The sequence below is a fragment of the Balaenoptera musculus genome, chromosome 12, assembly GCF_009873245.2.
Source record: "Balaenoptera musculus isolate JJ_BM4_2016_0621 chromosome 12, mBalMus1.pri.v3, whole genome shotgun sequence".
NCBI classification, from domain to species: Eukaryota; Metazoa; Chordata; class Mammalia; order Artiodactyla; family Balaenopteridae; genus Balaenoptera; species Balaenoptera musculus.
In genome coordinates this window covers 73,291,826-73,309,950 of record NC_045796.1, presented here as the reverse complement: position 1 = coordinate 73,309,950, position 18,125 = coordinate 73,291,826, and the positions used below count along the sequence as shown (strand labels likewise).

At 35.6% G+C, this 18,125-nt stretch overlaps 1 protein-coding gene across 9 annotated transcripts in view; it reads right to left on the bottom strand.

Annotated features, from left to right (window-relative positions):
• SNAP91 (synaptosome associated protein 91) overlaps positions 1-18,125 on the bottom strand; it is a 156,987-nt gene that overhangs the window by 78,931 nt on the left and 59,931 nt on the right. For 7 of the 9 annotated variants that reach the window (XM_036871845.1, XM_036871848.1, XM_036871849.1 and 4 more), the window contains exons 8-11: positions 12,553-12,659; positions 8,513-8,554; positions 2,826-2,896; positions 728-733 (exon numbers count right to left, since the gene is read on the bottom strand). In XM_036871845.1, the coding sequence (XP_036727740.1) occupies positions 728-733; positions 2,826-2,896; positions 8,513-8,554; positions 12,553-12,659 (226 nt within the window). The remainder of the gene's footprint in view (positions 1-727; positions 734-2,825; positions 2,897-8,512; positions 8,555-12,552; positions 12,660-18,125) is intronic. The other 2 variants (XM_036871852.1, XM_036871853.1) reach the window with 1 other exon arrangement.

The following is an 18,125-nucleotide window of genomic DNA, read 5'->3' as shown; positions in this document are numbered from 1 at the left end:
GCTTTTGGTCAAAAACGCTAGCCAGAAAGACAAACAAAACACAGATGTGAAAAACCTATCTCTTCCAAATAATTTTAATTACAATAAACTTGAGTTTCTTTACTAACCCTCAACACTTAGTAAACCCACATATAAAATAAAATCAATTTCTCTCTTTTGTTCTGTGGAATTACAGAATCAGACAATATACAAAGGCATATCACACAGTATTGCATAGAATTTCAAAAATGAGTATCGGTGGACATAAGGCACTAAATATAAAAGGCCTACATATTTTTTAGCAGACATTTGAAAATGCTTCATTTTATGCATTTACTTGACTTAAAGGTTAGAATAGTTTTATACTGCTACCAGAAGACAAAGAAAACCTGTTTAAGTAATTAATTTTCTTTATAACATTGTCTTTTGGCACTTCTGCCATGTGCCATAGGGAAATCTTTTGTTTACTAAACAAGTGAAAAGTCTTTGATTTCTAAAATCTAAGAGGGATATCTGAATATACAACTAAGAGAGTCTGTTAGTCTTGATCAAAGAAGACCAAAATAAAACCATTTATGCGAGTCACCTTAAGAGAAAATTTTAAAAGTATAATGAAAAAACACAGATGTGTAAAATGGACAGAAATCAGTTTTCAATGTTCTAAATACCAAATGTGGAATTTTAAGAGTGTTTTTTGCATTTTTAGGAATAACCAAATGCAAAAAAAGTCACTCAGTATAGTACTCACCCTTCACTTAAGGTCCCAGGTAAGCACAAACATACAAAGAAGAAAATAGTTAACTACTATAGTTCATTTATTTTAAAAATAGGGAATAAGCAAAAGACAAGTTCATAGGTGGTCTCAGCCAATTCAGAAAAGAAATCTGACAAGCATAAAATGATTTTAAAGGAGAGAGGAAAATTACGCTCAGTACAAGGTAATTCAAAACAGAAGATCATTAAGTTCTTATTTTACTACTCTTAGAAATGTAACCAAGTGTCCATAGCTAAATAGTCCAAAAATAGTTGGCAGCAGCCACAAGGGGGCGGCTTTAGAGCTGAAGTTAGGGCTGATGAGATCCACTCTAGGAGGCAGCTTCTCACAGGATTGCAGCCCTGGCAGATTTCAGGAGGGAAGAGGGTGGACCTGTGCGGGGTGCGGGGACCTGAGGGGGGAAGAGCGCGGAGAAGCTGACTTGCACCCATGCGCGTCCTGCATTGCCCAAGGGAGAGGCTCTAACTCTGGCATATGCATATTTCCTCAGCTAAAGGGATCCATCTGCCACAGGAAGAGGGACATTTCTCAGGCTTCCTGCCTCCTATGGCTTAAATCCTAGGCGACTCATTTGGCTTCCCAGACACCCTAATACAGGAGGGGTGGGAGGAGGCAGCAATTATTGGAAGCGGGCACCCTCTTTTGTGACTTAATATACTCGCACGTCTTTTCAGTTGACATCAATCTACCCACACAAGTCTGATCGTCCATGGCCACACTGAAGTGGGGACAGACCTTGGACAATGGTACAACCTTGACAGAGCCCCTGAGATGTCCTGTCATCCATCATTCCAAATAGCTCTGCCATCACAGCCTGAGAGAGCCCTATTCTGTTGTTTACCATCGAAAACTTAAGACATGCAATAATTTTTATACTAACTTGGAAAAGATGACAGAAATTACCCTTAGCTAAACAACAGGCAAAAAAGTGACTCAAGACACGAGAGTCTAGATTCTGGGAGAATGCCCAGAGAGAAGCAAGCAGAAAGGAGGTGCATTTTGATAGCTGTATCACAGGTAAAATCCACGATCAGCCTATAGCCCTGCAATGAGCAGTTCACGGGTTGTCTCTACCAATTTCTGCTGTCGATCTAAACAGAATCAACATAAAGCTGGGATCACCAACAAAAACAGATTTCAAGCTGACTCTGTAGAGAGAGCTACATTACGTTTTTAGGTGGAGATAATGAAGTATAAAATAGTCCCTGACCTTAAGAATCAGAAAATCCATTTAAACCACATATCGGGGCAGGGGAGGTGGGGAGGGGAGTCATTAAACAGTGTGGTCCATGATTAAGGAAGCCCTCATGAGATGGCCCTCCCAGGATGTGTAAAATGCACGCACACAGAGACAAGGAGGGGAGGAACCCAAGATTAGCAGAATTACACTCTGAGCGAGGCACAAAGACGGGAAAGTACCAGGTCTTGTGAACCGAAAAGTATGACCCCGGCTGGAGAGAAGACAAAAATGGAACCTGGACATTTTTGGCATGCAGTCAGGAAAAATGGTCAAAAATCTAAGTGTCCAAACAGAAAGGTTGAAAATCTACTAAAACTATACTTATCGCTGCTCAACTGCTACTCTGTCTAGAAAAATAACTCTGAGTCAAGTGTCAGCAGCATGCCATGCCGAAGGGTCCACCTGGGGAGAGTCTGAAGTCCAGAAAGCCATTCCTGAAGGCTCTGCTTTTTCACAGTAGGGTTGGTAACATAACAGAGTGTTCAAGGCTGCTTGGGAAATTGGGTTCCCAATGATGACAGCCTCAATTTTTAGCACGAGCAATTCTTTTTCTGAGGATTGTGAGTCCCTTCTGAGGGCAAAATAATAAATAAATCAGCAAGTCCAGCCAACACAGGTACAACCTACTAGTTTGCTGAATTAGCCTGCAGACAGATTACCTATAATGGGGTCACGATGTCGTAAGTTAATGGGAAGGGTAGGGGTTTTCAGGGAACTCAGGATAATTACAGTAAAGCATACCCTAAAACAGTAGTACTGTGATAAATCTCACTGTATAAAGAATGACTCTAGTATTTTTCATCTTATTTAGAATATACAACTAATGCGTACTTGTTTCCAGGTTTCTTTCCTTCTAATGTATTTAGATGCTGTTCAAGGGTCTCCATAAGACTGCTGGGAGCCTACAATAAGAAAGTAAAAAATAAATGTCTGCATCGCTTTCTTTCAAAATAAATACACTGGAACATCACTGTAACTTTGTATAGTGCAGGTCTGGGCACCCTAATACATATGGGAGATAATTTCATTCCAGGGTCTTTTGGTACTTAAATATTTAAATTCCACAGAATCTCCAACAGGCCCATCATACATGTACTTAACTTCACTGCATAACAAACAGTGTTACAGTGTGGTTTCGGTGTAGAAATGACATTGGATAGACTTTTACTAAGATATTACTTAAATGTAGTAAACTCAATTAAATCAAGTTCACCATATGTTTCCATAAGACCACAGTGAAAAAAGTAAAGGTATTTGTATCCAAGTCAAAAATATAAGTGCCCAAATACAAACTTACAGAAATATGAAAATACAGTAAAATCTCACTTATCCACATTTGACTGAAATATTAGGGAAAATTACTACTTTATTAAAAAAGAGAGGGTAAGTGAGAGTTGTGGGGGAAAAATACAACTTTAATAGTCAACCACAATTAAGATTTTCTTATTATTGAGCTATTTAATTTATATACATAGTAAAGTAACTTTAGCAAATATTAATGTTATATAACAGACTACTGTGTTTTGGCAAATTTAATATATTTCACCTCTTTTATTAAGAAGTACCTGAATGTTTTTATCATCATATTTTAGGCAATATAAAGTGATGGCATTTTGCTGTATATTAGGAGAAGAAATAATAGGTTCATATAAATATTCCATCCCATCTATTCCTCAAGCATTAGAAATTTAATTTCACGTTTCTCGAATAATCTTAACCCAAGTTAGACTTTAACAGCAGCACAGGCATTCAAAGACTGGCATAACATTTATAGATACATTTAATTTTGACAATTATTCTTAAAATTAATATAAAATTAATTCTGAGGGATTTTAAAGTAACTATGCTAACTGCTAAAAAATAGTATAACTGTACATTTTACATTGTACCTATAATGACAAATGAAAATAAAATTCTTATTAAAATTGTTTAGTACATTTAATATTCATTTTCATTTCACTAATTGATTCATATACTGCCTTAACAATAATATTATTATATATATAATTATGTGAGATTATTGTATGTGTAAATTACTAAGTGAGCCACACATAAATTTATAAATATAAATTAGTAAGTGAACAAAAATATTAACTTGATCAAAGTGATGAAGGTAGGGTAGAAAGGGACAGCCCTGTGAACGTTATATAAAAAGTTAATTACTGTAGAGTAGAAAAAATGACTTTCAGGAGATATAATAAATTTTGAAAGTGGTAAAAATAGAATTCTTAATATAGGTCAGGTAAAAGCTGACTCAGCAAATTCCAGTAAACTACAACTAGGGGTATACTTCTAAGTTTTAAAAAATGAATTTTTAAGAGATAAAGGAAATTTTGCTCTATAGAAAAAGTGTAAACTACTAAGATGTGCTTGCTTAATAAACAGAATGTGTATTGTAACTTTAAAAGGAAGAAGACAGAAATGGCTTCACAATTTTTAGATGAATTCACACCTGATAACTTCCATTATAACTGTCATAATAGTAATAATTATAATTGTCATAATAATGGAACCTAGGAGGCCCGGGCATATAACTTTAAACTTTTCGGTTTCCATTCTTTTCATTGGGATCACAGTAAGGAAAAATATATCAAGCCATGGAACCTCTCTCCAGTTAGAAGACTTAGGTCCTCTGAATATTAAATGCAATGTAAAAGAAATGTGATTCTGTGCTAAACCTGTTTAAGAAATGCTATTTATAGTTATAAAATAGAGAACAGTATGGGATAACAAAAGAAGTAGTATTTTTTCCTATATAGTTTCTTAATTATGTAAAACAAAAAAAAACAAAAACTAGGATGATAGTTTCCAATTTCATTCTTTTTGTAAAGTTTCTTAATAATTTAAGAAAAAAATTAAAAATAAAGTAGTAGTCACTAAAATCACAATAGTTGAGAGAAATGTGACCAAGAACACAGACTACAAAACTGACTTTGTCTTTAAGAGGTGTTATTTTGCAATGGATTGTACATAAAATTAAGTTTGGAGCATTTTAGCTTAGAAGTTTAAAAATGCTTCATCATTTATATCTCTTATTAGGACATGTGAAATCTAACAGAAATAAACTCCTCAAACATTTCTGGAGGGAAAAAAACTACTTTGATAGTAAAGTTCGTTGAGTGTAGGAATATTGGCCTTCTGAGCTCTATCGATGGCACTGAGTACATCCTGGCATGCAGCAGACAAAAATGAAAACTGTCTCAAATTTCCAAGGGGCAAAACTTTGAGAATGCCTCTGCTGTTGTGAAAGGAACTTTAGTATAATTAGCAGTATCTTTAGTTGCTTATTTTAAATAATGCTGAAGTCAATAGACCAATCAGGTGAAAATACCAACCCAAAGAACAAGAGGCAGCTTGTGAAAGCTAATAAATAACAGTGATATATCATGGTTACCGATTCATCAGTGGTACAGTCTTTAAAAGGAGACTTTTCTTTACCAGTAGTTTTCAGATCAACCAGAATTCCTGACATCAAAACCTAAGATGTTTTTCATAAATGGAGATATATTAAATTCGGAACACATGCACACACACCAAACAGGAAATAATATTTTGAAAATCCTTTTCTTGAAACAAATTCATAGCTGATTGTGAGTACAGGATCAAGAAGGAAGCATCCATCTACAATTCAGATGCTTTAGGTCCTAAAGCATCATTAAAAACAAATGGAAATAAAAAGCAACCAAAAGGTCATTCAGATTTTTTGATTATTAGATCTAAGAAACCATTGGAAAGTGCTGAGGAGGAATATTTCAGTTCTGATATCATATTCACTTCTTATTCAATACAGGACTTTTGAGTGTTTAAAAATGGTTTTCATTGGTATTTATAAATCATTTAAAACGCTGTTATGATGATATTATATGCACAATTTAAAAAGGGCTACAGACGACCACACTGGTATTTACTGTACATTTTCTAACCAGAAAGACATCCATTCAATCCCTGTGTTCCATCTTGCTGCAAGAGGAATTCTAATCCTTTCTCAGTTAGGAGCAGCCTTTCCCTACTCCCAGTCAATAGGTAGCCCTTCTGGTCCCCATCATCTATCTCCTTAATCCTCTTCCTTGTTGGCTATTTTTGTTCATCGCCACGGCTAGATTCAGTGGCCATGGCAGCCACAGAGAAGCCTGGCAGAGAGTAGAACCCAATCTCAGAGGTCTCAAACAGAGTCCACACTACCTGGCATTTCTGACCCATCTCCAGATTAGTTCTGGTCTAACACTATCCGAAGGACTAACCCTACGACAGCTCACATTCCAGCTTCTGTCCGACCAGACTGTCACAGTGGGTCTAAAGCCCCAGCTCAATGACAAGCCTCCAATTAGACCTGTGGAAGGGTTCTAAATAAAAATTAGGGGGTGTGTTTAGCTCTGCTGCTCATGAACCCAACAGAAATCACAATTAAGTAACTTATTAAGAAATTTCAGAAGCACACAAAACTTTCGAATTGAGATTTAAATATACACTGGAGAAATGAACTAGAGGATATTTTTTTATAAGGAGGTAATTTCAAAATAAATGTTAATACTGAAGTCTATGTGGCTCTTAAAGTCATAACAAAAGCAGAGGATAGAATGTTACCAGTATCTAATGAATCTCTACCACAGAATCGTTTTCTACTAGAACCAGAGTAAGATTTTATCTTCTTTAAGGATGGGTCTCTGTTCCCCAAATTATAATAACACAGAACATACATCATTATATAAAATATTATGCCTCTGGACTTCTTGAGAGAAGATTATATAAACTGTAAAGAATATAACGGTATCATTAAAAATTAAAGCCAAGTATGTAAATCTGTCAATGATATGCTATAATTTTCTAATTTTAAAAACAGAAAGGTATTTAAGTATGCTTTTAAACCTTTCTTTATCTCCCTTCAGACTCTGCCCAAACTGAGATAAACGAGGACCTCTTTTTTCTTAACCTGCCAGCCTCTCTAACAACATGACTAGTTTTACTCCTGTTCCATGGTGAGAGCAGTCTATACAGTTGAAATAAAGATGATTTACCATTTCTAAAAGCTATTCATTGAGTTAAATACTTAGATATCTACATTTTTTAGGTTAACATGTATTTGGGTTATTTTTTAAAACTGCAATGTAAATGTTAATGTTAATAATGTAAATAATTAAATAATTTAAAATGAAAGCACAGTGATTTTCTTTGCTTTTTATTAATAATAATTAATACATCTCTATTAGATTATAATCTAATGAAGAAATTTTAATAGCATTTTATGCACACAATTTTTAGCCATATCCAAGACGATACCAATATCTTATTTAGGTATGCACCTGATCAAAGAACACTATCTTCTCATAGTAGCAAAAATATTTTATACTAATATTCTGTCTATTAGAAGGCACTTTCCCCCAACTTTTAAATAAAAAAATACAATGCCATCATTTTCTGAATTGTTCTGTGGATTTTATTTATGAAGAATTCTTGGCATTTAATTGGTATTTTAATAATGTAAATACAGAGACCATTACTTTGGGTTTGCCTAATTTTTAATAAAAATTTAAGGTTAACATTTAAATATAGAAACATTTTAAGGGATAATAAAGATAAGAAATTATTAAACACATTTCGATACTATTAAAAATGGGTAATCTTTCATTATGACAATTTTCTTCAATTACAATAATTTTTTTTATTTGCAAAGACAGAAAACTCATATATTCATTACTGGTATATATGGTAGCAGTTCTTAACTCTCTCCTATCATCTATTTCTAGTTAAAGAACATGTTTGGAACAGAAATTTACTGTAGCAGAATGACAAGTTGATTAAACAAAAACAGTTCCTGCCAATTATGAGAAAGGTCCTACAGTAATTCTGCACATGTGAATGATCTTGATTCTACATCCAAGGAGCCGTACAATGTACCCTCTTAACAGATAAAAGGATTGATAAGGAAGCTCTACTATTGTTTTGCTTCCTAGATAGTCCCCAGAAAATCACTCATCCACCACTACTATTTTTTTTAAAAAGTTCTCTTGTATATAGAAATTCCTCCCCTTCACAGGGGAGACAAGAATCACTGTATTGAATAGTAGAACTACAACCTGTGTTCTCGCTATTCGTGCCCCTCCTCCATCCCTGGGACATGTTGAAAACTAGGAGAAGAAGCAGGAAGAACAGTTCAAATGTTCTGATTACATGCCTATGAATAGTCACATTTCATGGATAAAACACTTTTTAAACATTTTTCAAGGCTTCCTTTTGATTCAAGTTTAAGAATGAAAAAATGAGCTCAATAATTAAATACAGTTGCCTTTAAAGAAGAAACGATTTTATAAGAGTAGGAAAATATTCATATTATCTCCAGAAATATATTTAATAGCTAAAAAAAAATTGTAAGTTAGAAGGATTTCCAAGAAAGGTGGTTGGCCTACATTCAAAAATGCATTAAATGCTTACAAGTCTCTGCCCTAGGTAAGACCATTTATGGTGAACTATGGATTAATAATTTCATGCATACTAAATTTTTCACTCAGAGAATCACTTACCTGTGTGAGGTCAGGAATGTCACCTTTATCAATGCCAACTTGCTGCGGATTAAAAAAAAGTTAATAGGTTTTTAAAAATTAATTTCTTAGATCACCTATAGAATTAGTTAAAACCACAGCTCAATCTTGGTATAAAATAATTATTATTATATATATCAATCTCACTTTGAATATGTGCTTTTTGCGGAGTTTCCCACTCAATATAAGAGCAATGATTTTGGCAATATAGATACAACAAATGTACAGAATTTTGCTAGAACCTGAAAAAAGAACTTAGGAAACTGAAGTGTAAAAGGTTTCCTCCATGGTTAATGGCAACTAAAATTTTTAAAAAATGCTTCGACTAAATTTAAATTGTTAATTATGCCCAGTCAGTCCTCTGGACAGGGAATGTTCACTGAATTTTAATAACTTGTTCAGGGTGTAGTTTCCACCCTTCCTCACACAGAGAGAACCACTGTGACATCCAAGATGTATCCTTCCAGAGTTTCTTTATGCATATCCAAGGAAATAGGAAATCCATAAATACATAGTTATTTCCCACATTGTTATACAATAATAGTGTATTATGTACACTGGGATTATACTTTTCATTTAACAATACATCTTGGAACTATATCCATATTAATACACAGAATTTCCTCATTTTTAAACAGCTTCCTTGTCTTATAATTTATTTAACAAGTCACCTATTAATGAACACTTAAGTTGCTTGCAATCCCTTGCCATTGCAAGAAATGCTGCACACATCACTTTGCACCTGTGTGGACACATCTGTAGGACACATTTGTAGAAGTGGAATTACTAGATAAAAGCATATGTGAATTTTAAATTTTGGTAGCTTGGGGAAGGAAGAGAAGGGAGGGAGGGAGGGGCAGAAAAAGAAAGTGCTAGCAAGACTGCAAATATGGGAATATATTAATAAAGGTGAATCAATGAAGAGAGTACACAGGTGTTCACTATACAAGTTTATCAACTCTTTTGTAGGTTTGACAAGTGTTCAAAATAAAAAGCTGGGGAAAAATACAAATCATAACTTCATTCTCTCATTCTATATAAATGATGGAATTGAGGCTTAAAGAAACAAAGAGGGTTAACCCAAGTCTCTCTGTGAGAAACGAAGTGCTTCGTTATGCTGATGGAAATGTGGAAGCCAATACAGGAAGCCTAAGTGTCGGCTCCTGAAAGACAATAAGGCAAACTGGAGAGGCGCAAGTCCACTTGTGTGTCAAATGTTGAGCTAACTTCTTTCCTTTGCCTTTTCTATATCTAAAGCAGCGTAGGGAGATGCAACAGGGAAGAGATATGGGGATATATGTATATGTATAGCTGATTTACTTTGTTATAAAGTAGAAACTAACACACCATTGTAAAGCAATTATACTCCAATAAAGATGTTGAAAAAAATAAAAAATAAAGCAGTGTTTCTCAGCCTTGGCACTATTGACATTTTGGGATGATAATTCTTTGCTGGGGGCTGTCTTATGTCTGCCCTAAACTCACACTCTTTCAAAGTATGGAAATTATAAATTAAGGCAACTTCATTCTATTTATTTCCATATTTCAATACCTCTTGAGATGATCCATTACAATAAATATGAATATGAATGAAGTCAGTGTTTTTTAAATTAAAGCATTATGGGTCCCTAATATTGGAATCACCTCCTCAAAAGGTGATGCGATTCTATTAAGTGGGTAACTCTGTTAAAGAAATTCTTCCTTTACTTTGCTATTCTTACTGTCCTGAACTTCTGAACCACAATGAAGTTGGAGGATGGAGCTGAAGTGTGATTGTATTACAGAAATCTCATCACTTTCTGTCTGCAAGTATTCTGGGAGACATAACTCCTATGAGTTGGTATTTACCTTGGAATAGCAAACTAAGAGTAACTTACTACTATAAAAGGTAAGTGCGTTTAGCAGACATGCCTATTACTTGTAAAATAACCATTTTACAAAGTTTCAGTTGTCTGCTTTAGGAGACTTCAGTATAAGAATTCAAAGCACGGGAAGTTTTCTGTACTTCAAGCAATTCCTCTGTGCAAAATTTGAATATATCCATAGGAATTATTCAATTACTCCACATTTCTTTTAATACGATGGGAAACTTAATGTTAACATTTGCCATATAGCCTATATAGAGAGTTGTATTTTAAAAACATTCTTGCAAGTCATCTACACATTCTTCAGGCAAATGGTATTAACAACAGGGTAGCTTATTGGGTAGGAGTCCATACATATGTACACCACACAAGCACTGCTTGGTAGAAAAGAGAAGCTTCGTATATTTGTTGAAAACTTTCTGTATTTACCAATCATAACCAAACGATTCAACACTGGTATCCAAACAGTTAGTGTTTAAATTATGAACAATGCGATTTAAATGTGAAAGAAAACACTAATGGTTAACCCATTGCGATTAATGTTTATTCTATTAAAAATAATTTTGTAAATTAGTATCCATTCTATAAAAAGTCTTAGTCATGTTTGAATAAAATTAAAATATTTATTATTATGTTGTTTAAAGACAAACTCTCAAAATGACATCTAATTTCTGTATATCTCCTTCTCAGCAGCCTGAAATGGGCCTGTGATAACACGAGGTTATCAAGAGACACAAAGTAAAATTTCACATGTAAGCATAGAAGGAACTGATATACAAGCACCCTTTTTCTCACGGAGACCTTTAGCCCAGCCTTATTATGCTGATTAGAGAAATATTTACCCCAAACTGTAACATGTCCAGCTCTTTACTTTTCCGATATACACAACATCAGATGGGAACACTGGGAAGCATGTGCACCAGGAATTCATCGAACAGTGAAATAATCCTCTGCCCTGGGTGTTTAGGTATAACTGATCTTCTCACAGAAAGAAATTAGGCAAATTTTGCTAGATTACATTGATAATTACAGTTGAACCATGGGAAAATCATATCAAATACAAAAAATAAAACTTGTGTAGCAGCAAAAGTTTCAAGCAATTCTATCCTTCCTTAAAGGCCACCAACATCAATAAACCCATGGAAATATACATGAACATGTTTTAATGTATATGTAATTTATTAAGCTAATCTTTACCTTTTGTTTCCCATATTGATTTTTTTTAACAAATTCTGATTATAAACTATGGATCTAAGCTCAAGAGATAGTATTTTGCAAGATTATTTTGGTCTTGGAATTTAAATGTGACAATTATCACTCCTGTGAATAAATGAAATTTGAAGAATAATGCTTGGGCTAGAGTGCTTTTGAAATTATGTGTATAAAATGCCTGTTCTTGTGCTATATTCTGAAAATGGCGAAAACATCCAAAACATGGCATGAATGTCCCACGTCCACAGCATTTAATGCTTTGCTGGTGAGCTTCAGAACCCTTCCCACAAAACACTTCAGTCAGCCCTAGCAATCAGTTAGTTGACAAGCAAGATAAGTACCCATTTGTCACCCTGACAAAGGATTGTAATAAAATGTCACAATTTCCACTATGAGTCAATCATTGGATTTCGTAAGAGAAGACACCAATTTACAGATAACCTCAGGAACAACAACTTGATGGTTACACAGTTACTGTGATTAGGTATAAAGAGACATCTTTAAGACACAATTTATAAACTTTATAAAATTAATTATACTTTGTTTTCTTTTTTCCTTGTATTGAAATCATTTTGACAAAGTAAGAAAAGTCAGGGTTTATCGTTTACACACTGAGAACAATGGACAGACTTTTCTAAGGGCTTTTTTCTACAGTTCAATACAAAGGAAGCACTTTCTTACAATCAAGGACAGCCATGAGGTGAGATGGAGGGACAAACCACCTTGCAAAGCTGTGAGCTCATCATCCATGAAACTTTTATTTGGACACAGGATGATCTTCTGATTGAAATGCAAGAGCGCAGAGCACAGCTCTGGGTGAGAAGCAGGATGAAATGTCTTCCAAGGCCACTTCCAACCCTAATAACCTGTGACTCTGTGGCAGAATGTCATGCCAGATTATGAACTCTACTGTTTACTCCAGATACATGTGTTAATATTACTTACCTCTGCAACTTTGAGAAATTCAGACACTCGTGTCATCCTAGTTAGAAATCGTTTGTAAATTTCTAGAGCATCTTTACATTGTCCTTTCTTCATTTCAAAAAACTTTTCTAGAAGAGATAGATAAGCATTTCGAAAAGTGTATTATATTCAATCTGCTTCTAAGCTTACATTGATACTATTACTTACAACTTTAATGTTTGAATCAAAACACTTGGCACTAAAACTTATGGGAAATATTAAAAACACCTAAACAAGGGAGGTCTGAGTAGTTTAGGAAAGGTGTTATGTTCTAAGGTGTCTCACATGAAACAATTTAAATAATGAAAATACAGTTAAAGTAGAAGAATATATTAATTGTCACAACAGGTATACTTCATGATACATATATCGTAATATTCTGTTTCAGAAAACAGCATCAAATTCTTGCGGATAACAATCTCAAAAGTTAAAACTGCACCCTACAGCATCCTTTTTTTCTTACTAGTTCACTATAAAGCAATAATCTATATATTATAAAGCAATAATCTATAAACTTCCCTGAATTAAAGAATTCTTTAAATTGTCTACACTCCATATAAGTGATACTTGCTTTTACTGGTCATTAACTATTTCTTTCAAACATTATGTCTTTTTGTTATAAAATAGTGGAGTTTCGTCCTTTCTAGTCTATAATCGTATCCTCTTTCTCAACTTTTAGCTTTCTAGACAGAAAAACAAAGGGTCCTTTTGCTGCTCTCTTCTGCCTCCCAAGACTAGAATTCAGTCATGAATTATAACTGTAGTATGAGAGTGTATTTTCTCCATACATGTTTTGAAGAAAACTAGCACTTTAACAGTGCTTTCCCCTAGCCAGTCATTCATCCGTTCATTCAGTCAAAATTATTGACATTGCGGATGGAGACACAGTCAGCCAGTGTCTACAATAGCTCCCTGGCAACCCTGGATCATAACTGACGGCTCAGTATCTCCATTATTTCATATTTGCACATGGTTAAACATATGCTATTTTTATGCTCTCTCACATTTGAAAGTTCTGGATTTCATTCGGCATGTAATTTTACTACCTCAAAAGTATTTTTAATTTTCTCAAGAAAGGTTTAATAATATATAATTACACAAAGAATTAATTATTGAGGGTAGCTACTCATTACCTTCTGTTGACAGTCTTTTGGTAATTTTACTTTTAACATGGACCTCCCCTGTAGGGTATTCGAGGGAAGCAAAAAGATCAAGAAAACAAACACATAATGTTTTCTAGTTGTTAAGATTTGAGAGGAAAGTGGGTCTTTTAAAAAATGGCCAAATTTAAGGATACTTTCTTTGTCCACCCACCCTGTCTTCTAAGCTAGAGACAGAAATATGGTGTTACAGGGGAACAAATCTTTTCAGTTTAAACCTTTGAAAATAAGGACTTATTCTGGTAAAACACACCTTTCTTTCCTTTTAAACAATCTTCACATAAACAATTTCTTCCAAGTGTCTAAATTACTTTTCTTTACTATAAGTTTATTTATTTGAATCAGATCTTCAGTGATAACACAAAAAGAGAAATCAAACTGAATAACCTCAATCTCCTCTTAGAACCAATGCATCAAAATTTTAAGCAGTGTTTTTTTGTCTCCTCTGGATGCGTTTTAAGTTGTTTGTATCTTTTGTGGTAATTTAGGATTCAGTAACAAAAGACTTTCAATAATGATGGTTTTAGGTTATAATCTCATAAGTGTTTCTGTAACAGTGGTAATGACACAGCAAAGCAATGTACTGATCAATACAAAGCTGTAAAGTTCCCTCACCCGCTTAAGAGACCAGAGAAATTAACACTTTTAACAGAGGGGATGGGTCACCCAGAAATGAGTCTCTTTCTTTCATAATAAAGATAACATATGTTGATTTTCAGTACCTGAAATGATCAAATATTGACATTTGTAACATGAATCTTTATAAAGTGTTGATGAATTCCCTTGTCATATTAGTACTGACTTTTGCAGAATAACTGTCCGAGGAAAAGAACCAGATGAAAAGGTATCTCATCCCTGTGAAACAAACTGAGACCTTGCATGTAGGCTATTACTAACGACCACTAGTCAGTAAGGGAAGTATCTTCTTATTCATGCGTCAGAGTTTCATTACAGTGACAAAATGTTTGCTAAGATTTGCACCACTGTTGATTCCAACATTAGATGTAGAGATCTGGTCATGAAGTCCTTGACTAAGACTCACCCATGATATATTTATAAAGTTAATTCCTAGCGCTTAGTTAATAAACAAACAAAAAACAGACCTGTCTCAAAACACTTGGGATACTGCATATACTTCTCTTCTAGAGTGTTACTTTCACAAGAGCAAGTTGACAATGCTGAATGAAGGCCACTCAACGCCACAGTGTCATGAGGCCAGAATGTACAACTACCACTTTTGAAAGGTTAGGTCTCTAATATGAAAAGGTACAACTCTTCTCCTTTTCTGCTCCTAATCTTAGGCAAGAGACTCTCTTTTTCAAATTAAATGAAATAAAAAATATACATTGAATGTTTATTATTTTAATATAAGGAGAAAATGCATGCTTAATACACTCCATCTGTAAAGTCAACATAAAGTAAAGCACAGCAGCATTTAAGGAGTGTTCAAGATAATAATAGAGGAGAGTCACATGACTTAACATCTTTAATTGCTAAATCAACGGTAAAGGCATTAAGTCCAATGTTCATGAAGCAGAAGTGGGGATGAAGCGGGGGTACACTGGGGAGAGAGGATGAGAATGAATCAACAAAATTTCATTTCTGACTGGCACAGATTTTAGTCAGTGGGCAACTCAAAGAGAACTGAGGTTTCAGGTTTAAAAGACTAATTATATATAAACAGAAACAAGGAGATTAGGAAGGGCAAATTCAAGAGTTCAGTTTCAGAGATTGCCGAGTTTGAGGTAAGAACACAATATTTAAATTTAAGTGTCGACAAATAAGTAGACGTGCAAAACTGAAGCTCAGGAGGAAGGGAAGGACTGACAGGATAGATGTGAGACTCCTCATAATGGAAATAATAAGTTTCCCAGTGAAGAATACACAGAGAAAGCAAAACAGCAGATGGCTGGACATGAACTTTAGCGAAAGCTCACATTTATGAGTTGTAAAGAAGATTAAGATCAGCCAGGAAAAGCGAATGGAAAAGTCTACCTTACTTGGCTTGCCACCAAACTCCCTCACCTGAAGTAAAGGTGATGTGGTTTCGAACTGCACACCATGGGCAGGAATCTTTCCCCAGGAAAGGCAAAACCTCCCAGGGCACTGTATTCGATGTTGGTGACTGGCTCACCCAACTCCATTCTATCTTTTTTCTAGACTCATGAGAAGCCAGGGATCTGGATGCAAATTTAGTTCTGCACATTAGACAGACCTGTGGGCGATCTGGAAGGAGAAACTGAGGCAGCAGCAGCAGGCTTCCTGTACCTGAACAGCTGTTTCTCATGGCAAGTGATAAGATCCCTGGAGGGTGAGCTATCTTTCACAGCATTTCACTGTCACCCTCCAGCTTTCCTGGGCTTTAGGGAATAACTGTCACAATCACAGCCACTCGATCTGACTCCCTACTCCCTGGATTATGGCTTCAAGTGTCCATTCTCCAGCTCCCTAGTGTTGTAAGGCAGCCGAGGTGGTTTCAGCATACTTTCTAGTAGTGGTCTCATAAGCAGTAGCGTCCCTAGAGCACAGAACTGGTTACTTCAGGAGCATCTCAGGAGGCTGAGACCAGAACCAGGTCCTGCAGGCTTCCCATAATTAAATGAGGACCTAACCCCTTGTTTTGAATCCCTTTCTATTTAGAATACGTAGAGTGGTTTCTGTTTCTTGCATAGACACAGTATTTGGTGGCTGAAGAGGCTGTAGAAATCAGACCCTCAAAACTGTCCAAGGGAGGAATCTGGGATTAGATATGTAACCTGAATGAATTTGAAGGCAGTGATAACCACCTGCAACTAATGGAGAATGGGATTCTCGGGTTCTGTGTTGCACAGGAGCAAAATAATGACTTAAATTATGACCTGTGGTTTTCTGATATAAGCACCTAGAATGAAGCTTATCAGGACAAGCAGCTGCGGGGATAGACCGTGATGAGAACAAGGCAGATGGAACTGTGGGGTGGACGGCTGCTCCGGACCCCACTGGAGAGCTTAAAAAGGGAAATGACAACACAGGATGTAAAATGACTGGCTCAAGGCTCCAATCAGACTGTGGTACCCCAAGCTGCCCTAAAATAATCTTATCCTTACAGACACAGGGCTGTGATCGCCAAAGTCACAGAGTCTAATCTTGCGAGTTGCTGAATTATAATGTATGTGGGCAAGTTAAATTTCCAGCTTCAACACGGTCTCCTTTGTGAAAGTTAGGACTCTCATTGAAAAAGAAAACTGGAAAGGAAAGTACTTGGGTAGATTCAAACCAACATGAGCTACCCTTGTTGGAAAAAGCTTTTCTTTCTCAGTCTGAAGAGGCTGGTCCTGCGTTGCCTGGAGAGCCTGTAATCAACCCACCTTCCACAAGAGAATAAAAATTCTCCTCGTGCTCCGTCCCTCTAGTTCTTACTCCCTTCCCCTTGCCAACTGCTTCAATACCTAGAATGAGATTTAGAACCCAGCAATCCAGCATGTCCTCGGGAGACAAGTACAAAGCCTGACTCAAGAGGAAAAAAACATACATGCTAAAAGAAGTGCAAGACTGTGCAAATTCATGTTGGCAGTCGGGACGCCAGATAAAATACAAGACACTGAGTTAAATTTAAATTGTAAAAAATAATTTTTAGCATAAGTAGGTCCCAGATGTTCCATGGGACTTACTAATACTAAAAAAGTTACTACTGTTGATCTGAATACAAATTGAATGAGATGTCCTGTATTTTTTTCCTCCTGAATCGGGCAATCCTAATTGATAAAAATCTAGAGAATTCAAATAAATTCTAAAGGTTCTGAGCAGTAAAGAAGGACCATTACGTTCATTTTTGTGATGTCACTGATAATTCATCAATTTGGGTGAACATGCCAAGAAGCACCGATTCAAAATGCTGGCCTGTAGCCAGGACATGGAAGCAACCTAAGTGTCCATCGACCGATGAATGGATACAGTTGTGGCACATATATACAATGGAATATTACTCAGCCATAAAAAGAAACGAAATTGAGTTATTTGTAGTGAGGGGGATGGACCTAGAGTCTGTCATACAGAGTGAAGTAAGTCAGAAAGAGAAAAACAAATACTGTATGCTAACACATACATATGGAATCTAAAAAAAAAAAAAAAAAAAGGTTCTGATGAACCTAGGGGCAGGACAGGAATAAAGACGCAGATGTAGAGAATGGACTTGAGGACACAGGGAGTGGGAAGGGTAAGCTGGGACAAAGTGACAGAGTAGCACTGACATATATACACTACCAAATGTAAAATAGATAGCTAGTGGGAAGCAGCTGCATAGCAAAGGGGGATCAGCTCGGTGTTTTGTGACCACCTAGAGGGGTGGGATAGGGAGGGTGGGAGGGAGGGAGACGCAAGAGGGAGGGGATATGGGGATATATGTATATGTATAGC